General features: G+C 42.8%; 1 protein-coding gene across 1 annotated transcript; it reads left to right on the plus strand.

Annotated features, from left to right (window-relative positions):
* Positions 1–1,700: 1,700 nt before the first annotated feature.
* LOC102463054 (protein CLN8-like) lies at positions 1,701–4,933 on the plus strand. The gene is given in 3 exon segments (XM_014580935.3): positions 1,701–2,142; positions 2,144–2,471; positions 3,781–4,933. Coding segments are annotated over 3 exon segments (846 nt in total). The 5' UTR covers positions 1,701–1,945; the 3' UTR covers positions 4,102–4,933.
* Positions 4,934–8,410: the final 3,477 nt, after the last annotated feature.

Below are 8,410 nucleotides of genomic sequence, written 5' to 3' on the forward strand. Positions count from 1 at the left end.
TACTGCTAACGATCCATATAGCTACTTCTTCTGCCTCCCAGCAGAGCTCCTAGTCAAACTGTGTTGAATTAGATTCTTTCTGGGCACTTCTTCCCTAGCCATATTGACAGGATGTGCTGTGTCTGGTGATCTAGGATGATTCACCAGCAATATGGACCTGTGATAGCTATTTTAAAACAAAAACAAAAGAAAATGTTCATCTTCTTCAAACCACATCACATGAAGGAAGTTTTAATTAATTGTATCACCCCATAGACCTTTTGGGGACTATACAATTAATAATAACTATGATGCTAGCGGGGACAATAAGGATACTGTTTCTCTGTGTCTTAGCATATTAATAAGCTTCTGGAATAAAAAATCTTTTAGAATGTGGATCTTAAAACCTAATTCTGTTCAGAAGTTGACCGTGCAATTTTGTTATCAAGATGATCCTGCAAGCAGTCATGCAAGCAGTCCCATTTACTAGACTGTTTTTGTAAAATTATGTCCTGTTTTGGCTGATTGATATTCCAAAATAGCATTGTTGGAATTCCTCCCAGACTGTTTCCAGTAGACTTATGCAGAACACTTTATTTCTGTGAGAACACTTTTATCCAGTTCTCTGGAATCCAAAAACTCAGTTAAAAAACCAGACTCATCATAAGGTTTCTCTATTGGTATTTCAGAAAGCTGCAATCGGACTCAGGTGTAGTTTAGAGTCCATCACAGCCCCAAAGCACATAGCTATAAATCAGATTATACAGTATATGTATTTTAAAACAAACTAACATGTGCAGTACATTGTATCACATGCTTTATGATTGGCTTTACAGGTTGAACCTCTCTAGTCCAGCATCCTTGGGACCTGACTAGTGCTGAAAAAGAGAATTTGCTGAACTGCGGGAGGGTCTATATTGTCTAGCAACATTATCAACACTTCCATTGCTTACTGGACTCTTAGAAAACATTTAAGGGTAAATTAGAGCTAAATAACAGCACAGAACACTGAGAGCCAGGAGTGGTACTGTAAACAAACTTTATGGGACACTGGGAAACTTGACAATACCCATAAGTGGACATCCGGCTAATTACAATCATGCTGGACCACTAACGTGGCTGGACCAGAGAATGTTGGACTAAAGTCGTTCAGCCTGTACTAATTTTGTGAACCAGGCCCTGAATAAATCACGAGGTACCCATGTGCTGCAGTTAAAGGCCATCACAATGTACTCTTTTTCTACTTTCTTATCTGCTAACTATTATTTACAAGACCCCTTGGAAATTTATGCTTTGTCCACCTCTGTTTCCCCATGTCTGTTCTGCATTGTGCATACAAAACCTACAAATGTGCAGACCTTGATGCTGTATACATAGTTAAAACACCTCACAAAAGAGAGAACTGTAAGAAGCAGGGCTTTCTTTATTTAACTTATTATTAATTATTATTATTATTAATAATAATAATTAATAATAATTTAACGTTTATTATTATTTAATAGCTCCTACTACATTTAAACTGCAAAGCCGCACTGGTGGTAGCTCCTGAAGTGGCCCAAGCTGGGACAGAGTCCTTCCCTTATCGACTAATTGTGTTTAATAGTTGATACAATATCATTAGTCAATTACCCGTCTTTTAACATCCTTCGTAAAAAATAGCATATTCTGTATGAATGTTGAAATAACAGGAAGCGGGGGGGTGGGGGGGGGAGAAGGGAACAGTCACAGGGGAAAAGACCAAGAAAGGGTATTATCTTTTAAATTAGGGAACAAAAGGTAAAGACTTAGGGACTGTAATATCAATTGATACTAATAGTTCTGACAACACGGAAGGGAGCCTCTCTCTTATCTTTCTTTCTTTAATTGCGGATGAGTTTCTGCTTCGTGTAACAACACAGGATCAAGTATAGATCAACTTGTGTGAGAAGTCTCAGACTGTCTCCAAATATTGTGAATTGAAGAAGAAATGACTCTTGTGTATGATGGTGAAACCTGGAGTGCTATATTTGACTGGTACTATGCTCTGTGGGAAGTTCCTTTGATGTTAGTAGCAGCTGGCTTTTTCTTCTACCTGTGTGTGTTTCTTCTAAATCACTGGCTAGCCTTATGGATCAGTGCCAGTTATCGCACTTTGCCAGCAAAGGAAAAAGTCTCCTCAAATATAGCTTGGAATTCAGAATTGTGTAGCTGGGCTGTGGGCCTTACTCATACATCCAGTTTTCCAAGTTGACAAAGTATATTCACAGCAAAAATGGAGCTGGTTTCACTGCTTAATAGCCTCTGGATACATGCTGTTTGAAAATATAGTTGTTCACATATCTAATATTGTGTTTAGGACGTTTGATGTGTTCTTGGTAGTTCATCATTTATTTGCCTTTGCTGGGCTTCTTGGTCTGATAATTAACATAAAATCAGGACATTATCTACCCTTGATGGGACTGCTACTTGAGATGAGCACTCCTTCACTCTGTATATATTGGCTGCTTCGAAGAGTAAGAACTCAATCTATTAATTATTGGTGATAGAAGTTTATATTGTAATGCTCACATTGCTTCCCCCTCAAAAAAAATCTGCAAAGAAATACTGGCTCCAAAATGGAAAATTAGTTCTGGGATCAAGGAAGAATTTTTCTTGAAGTCTTGAGAATCCCTAATTATGGTATATTTAAAATAGACATTGTTCAAATGTTTTTAAAAGATTTTTACCCATTTTGTAGCAAAGAAAACAGATTATTTTAAAAATTACTTCATAGACTCACTAGCTAGGATTTAATGCACAGCACTAAAAATTATTTTTCGAACTCTGTTTTTAAAAGAGGTGGCTTTTTTTAGAGAATAAAAATGGTTACATGACAATAGCTAATCAGCTACAATAAGCTTAATGTAGACCATTCCATTTCTACTGGAGACATTTAGGTCATGCATGTGTACTCCCACATGAGCAGGGATGGCCCACAACATTTTGGTACCTGAGGCAGGGAGCTCAAATGGCAGGGAGCTCATCCCCTCTCGCTTGGGCCAAAACTTTGAAAAGTCTTAATTCTGACTTCTTCCTGTTCTTTGTGCCCTCCTTCCTCCAGCACAGCACTCCACCATCTCTGTGCATCTAGAGCAGAGAGAATACAGATGCACCAGAGGCAGACATAATTTTCAACACTCTGGGTCCTAGTGGCATCCCCCCACAGTCTGGCACCTGAGGCAGCCGCCTCAGTTCGCCTCATGGTCAGTCCTGCACATGAGTGTTTTATGTTCATTCTGTGGAGAGAGGGAGAACATCCTTGAAGAGACCTGCTATGCTTGTAGGGTGAGAAGAAATCAGCACACGTTCCAAACTGTTACCAGCAATATGTTTAGTGGTTTAAGCTTAAATTCTAATGTATCTTGATTCTTTAAAGCTACAGCCACAAGTCCTGGAAGGATCACCTTAGCCCTTCTGCAATGCTTTTAATAAGACCTGAAACATGAAGGTCCCGTATACGCATGTAGATGCTAGAGAAGTTAGAGTGCGATGATTTGCCTGTGTGGTGTTGGCCAACACTTCCCAGACCCTGATGATCCCCCAAAATTTTTGTGTTTTGTTTAGATTGTCTTCCTCCATCCTGCATCTTTGTTATGCTATATGCACATAGTATACAAAGTGACTTAGAATTCTGTTGGACAAAAGGTTCTATATAAATGTGCACTCTGTTAGCAAAATGATTTAGCAAATGTTTGTGTGACTACAATAGGAAAGTTTCTTTTTTTCTAGAAAACACTGACTGCCTTATCTTGAAGTTATCTTTCTTTGTTCTTCTCTTTTCAGACTGGCTATGCAAATACCCTTTTATGGAAGGCAAACCAGTGGGTACTGGTTCATATGCAACACTGCCGCATGGTTCTTATTTATCACATGTGGTTGGTGTGTATTTCCAATTGGAATGATGTGGTGGAAAATCTGGGACCTCTACATTGTATTGTCTTTTTCACAGGGTTAAGTATACTTACATTAATACTTAATCCATACTGGATATACAAATCGACTCGGTGGCTCTTTTGTCCAGTTGACTGGAACTTCTCATTTACTGATATTTTTGGATCATCTGGAAAACTCAACAGTGAAACATCCCAAAAGAAAGAGATATAGTGCTGCAATGGCTGTAGGGATAATAGTAAAATATGGCCATCAAAATATGGTGCAGGTTTACTACTAAGTTCATATAAATAGAATTGCTCACAGGAAGTCTATGAGTATATCAGTCCCCCCTGCAGATTACTATTAGCGTACTATACTAATTTATCAAAAGTGGTTTAAAATTGTGGCTGTCTATATTTAAAACACGTGCACAGACAAAATCTTTGACTTACTCAGGATTCATGTCGGTAACCTCAGTCTGGGAGGATAATGTAATAAAATCTCATTTTGGGGAAAGTGGCAAGTTACTGTTGTGTTATGGAGACATGGTTTGATTTGTAAAAAACTATAGAATCATAATTTTAATTGCGTCACCCTCTGCAATGTGGCAGGGTGAGTCTCCCTGGCACCTCCTCACCCCATCATGTTAGTCAAAATTCTAATACTAGAACTTTGTCAGAAATTGGTCAAGTTGGGTATTACTAAAACCCCTTTTCTCCCTTGAATACAATGCTACTAAGTATGACAAACCCAAAACAATTATTTAGGTATATATTTGAGAAAATAATGAAATATCAGCTTTTTAAATTTAAACAGAAATGCATTGCTTAAATAAAAAATGATGTTTATTAATCCCAGGGAGCTGAGCCTTAACAGGTAGGACATGTATTTGTCAAAGTCATCATGGCTACGTCTACACTGGCCCCTTTTCCGGAAGGGGCATGTTAATTTCACCTATCGTAGTAGGGAAATCCGCGGGAGATTTAAATATCCCCCGCGGCATTTAAATAAAAATGTCCGCCGCTTTTTTCCGGCTTTTAAAAAAGCCGGAAAAGAGCATCTACACTGGCCCCGATCCTCCGGAAAAAGCGCCCTTTTCCGGAGGCTCTTATTCCTATTCAAAGTAGGAATAAGAGCCTCTGGAAAAGGGCGCTTTTTCCGGAGGATCGGGGCCAGTGTAGACGCTCTTTTCCGGCTTTTTTAAAAGCCGGAAAAAAGCGGCGGACATTTTTATTTAAATGCCGCGGGGGATATTTAAATCCCCCGCGGATTTCCCTACTACGATAGGTGAAATTAACATGCCCCTTCCGGAAAAGGGGCCAGTGTAGACGTAGCCCCTCAGTGTCATCTCCATCTAGAGCTCCACTGCTAGACACATCAGATTAATCCTTAGCTATGTCTCACTCATATCTCTGTGTGAGGCAGACAACTGGCAGACATTTGCAAGATAGTGAGCATCTGCTCTTGGCATATGATATTTTATGTAGCTGAAGGATTAATCTGGGAGTGTACAATGTATCCTGCATTATTGGAGTGATCAGTCTTATCCTCCAAGTCCATTGATGCCCAGTGGGGATGGTAGTTTTGGATATCCTCATCAATTCATCAAATGATCCCTCTCCACTCATCCATCTCCAGCCTCTAACAAACAGAGACTGGGGACACTATTCCTAACCATCCTGGCTAATAGTCATTGATGGACCTAAGCTCTATTAATTGATCTAGTTCTTTTTTGAACTCTTTTAAAGTCCTGGTCTTCACTGCATCCTCTGGCAAGGACTTTCACAGTTTGACTGTACACTATGTAAAGAAAAACTTATTTTTGTTTGTTTTAAACCTACTACCTATTGATTTTATTTGGTGACTCCTAGTCCCTATGCTATGGGAACAAGTAAATAACTTTTCCTTATTCACTTTTTCTACACCATTTATGATTTTATAGACCTCTATCGTATCCCCCTTAGTCTCTTTTCTAAACTGAAAAGTCCCAGTCATTTTAATCTCTTTTCATACAGCACTCATTCCAAACCTCTAATAATTTGTGTTGCCTTTTTTAATATATTTTCAAATGCCAATATATCTTTTTTGAGACGAGGCAACCACAACTGTATGCAGTATTGAAGATGTGGACATACCATGGATTTATATAGAGGCAATAAGATATTCTCTATCCCTTTTTTAATTATTCCTAACATTCTGGGGTTTTGGGGTTTTTTTTACTCTGCTGCACATTGAATCTGTTTTCCGAGAAGTACCCACAATGACTCCAAGATCTCTCTCTTGAGCAGTTATAGCTAAATTCATCCTCTTGATCATCTTGGAGCCATTTTATATCTTGATAGCAGGTGTAAATGCATTTCTTGCCAAAGGCATTTTTTTTCTGTTTGGTGCTTGGAAAAGATCTACCTATGTAGCTCTGCAAGTGTTGCAATATTGGTCTTCAAAAGGTAAATTCTGCATATGAATTCCACTACTCAGCCATTCTGAGCAGCTTGGGAACATGCAGAGAGTGGTAGAAGGCTGAATGTTATACCTTCCAGTAAGGTAATTTGGTCTTTTCTGTCAATCTTCCAGTAATGTCACTGTGACGGGGCGGCCCCACCCCTCACTCAAGCCCAGGGAAACCACCTGGAGCCAGGGGTGGAGAGGGCCCCACCCACACAGCCCTACTGGGCATGCTCCGAGGGGAGCCAAGATATAAAAGGCTGCTGGCCTGCTCCGAAGGGGCAGACCACGGCCCGAATGGGAGCTAGCACTCAGCTGCCAGGGAGGGAGTTGCCAGGACGGCTGAACGCGCTGCTGCCAGGCCCCAGCCAGGCTCGCCCCCAGCGACGGAGCCGCCGGCCGACCCCCCCGTCACCCAGGCACCAGACCGGACACTGCTGACCCTGACACTGACTGGGGAAGTGTCGCTACAGCCACCCGACCAGCGCCGACAGGTGGGACTGCTACGGGCAGGGGGTAGGAAGCGACCCAGGGCAGGGAGCTGGAAAAGCCCCTCAGGGCTCGGTGCGTTGCGGGGAGGCCCCCCCCCCCCTGCCGAGCCAGTGGTGGGAACCACCTGCCGGTCATGGGGCCCTGGGTTGGGGCCTGGTGGAGAGGGAGGGCCCGGCCCCTCCTGCCCAGAACCCCGGCGAGTGGGGAGCTCGGCCCGAGGACTAGGCCGCAGAGCCTGCATAGGCCAGTGGGCCGTATTCCCCCGATACAGGGGCAGCTGACTTTGGGACTAGGCCAGTGGGCCGTATTACCCCTAAAAGAGGGGCATTGCACTTTGGGGCTAGGCCCAGGTGAGCCGAACTATGCCCCAGATGGGGGCGGCAACCTCAAACAAGGGGGGAGCCCCCCCTGACAGTCACATTCTGAAAAGGTGTGGAAACCTGGATGTTAAACAGGTCTGCAAAGATCCTTGTCATTTTTATTCAGATACAGAGATGTATTTGTTCCAGCTGCATAAGGAACGTTAACTTTATTGAGTGATCAGTAGGGCTAGCATGGATCACTGACAAGAAGAATCATATCTGGATAACTCATTCTGGCACACTCTGTAGTCCAATGGTCCAGCCCCACCCCCTTACAATCCTGCCATCCCCCCACTCGCTCCCAATTGCAGTATTGAAAGGGGCCACCATATGCTTTCAGCAATGGCGGGGAAGCCACTTCTCCTCACACTGCCTAGCTCTGTGCAGCCCAGGGAGAGGCGTTGGGAGAATGAAGGAAGTGGAGCTGGACAATCCTGCAGGGAGTGAGTGAGAAATGAAGCCCATGGTGGGGGAGGGTCTCCTTTGAGGAGCACTGGCCCAAAGGGCAGCACTGGATGATGATGGGTAGGTGAGAAATTAATCCAAGATGGGGGAGGGGGGGAATCCCTCAGATCTGGGCACTGGTCCTGGGTTTGATACCGGATGATACTGGGGGTGGTAAGAGATGCAGTCCATGGGAGGGGCAGCTGTTCAAGGGTGTGGTGCTGGAGGAGGGACTATAGAGGTGCCAGCAGGCTCAGGTAGTTGACTCGGTTTCATCCAAAAAAGATGGGCGAAGAGTTTGAGGTGTCACCTGGAAATCTCTCAGATTCAGTAGGGCCAGCCCCATTGATTGACGCATCCCTATACTCAGCTCTTGGATGAGAATTTGCGGACCCAGCATGCCTATCCCCTACTTCCCTACCAAAAAAACTTTAGCTTCTCCAAGGATAATTAGCAAAAAAATACCATCTGATATTAAGCAAAACATTGCACTGTTGAAGAGGAGCCTCCATATGCTTCCAGCAATGGTGGAGAAACAAGCCATGGTGATTTAAAGGCTCTCCCTTCTACTGTGCTTTTAATGGCTCCAAGACTCATGACATGGGAAGAAAACAGACATAGTTTCTATTGTGACTTTTGTGTCCAAGTTTGCCAAGTCAAATAGCTCTGAGTCTCAGCATTGCAATGCCTCTTTTTTTTTTGTCAGATTTTGCTTTATGCAGCAGTAGAAAAGCATAGGGGTCTGCCATAATAGCCAGATGTCAGGCACTGGCAGCTAAGGTGTGGCTCTAGGCTGT

This window comes from Pelodiscus sinensis, chromosome 3, assembly GCF_049634645.1.
Source record: "Pelodiscus sinensis isolate JC-2024 chromosome 3, ASM4963464v1, whole genome shotgun sequence".
Classification (NCBI taxonomy): domain Eukaryota; kingdom Metazoa; phylum Chordata; order Testudines; family Trionychidae; genus Pelodiscus; species Pelodiscus sinensis.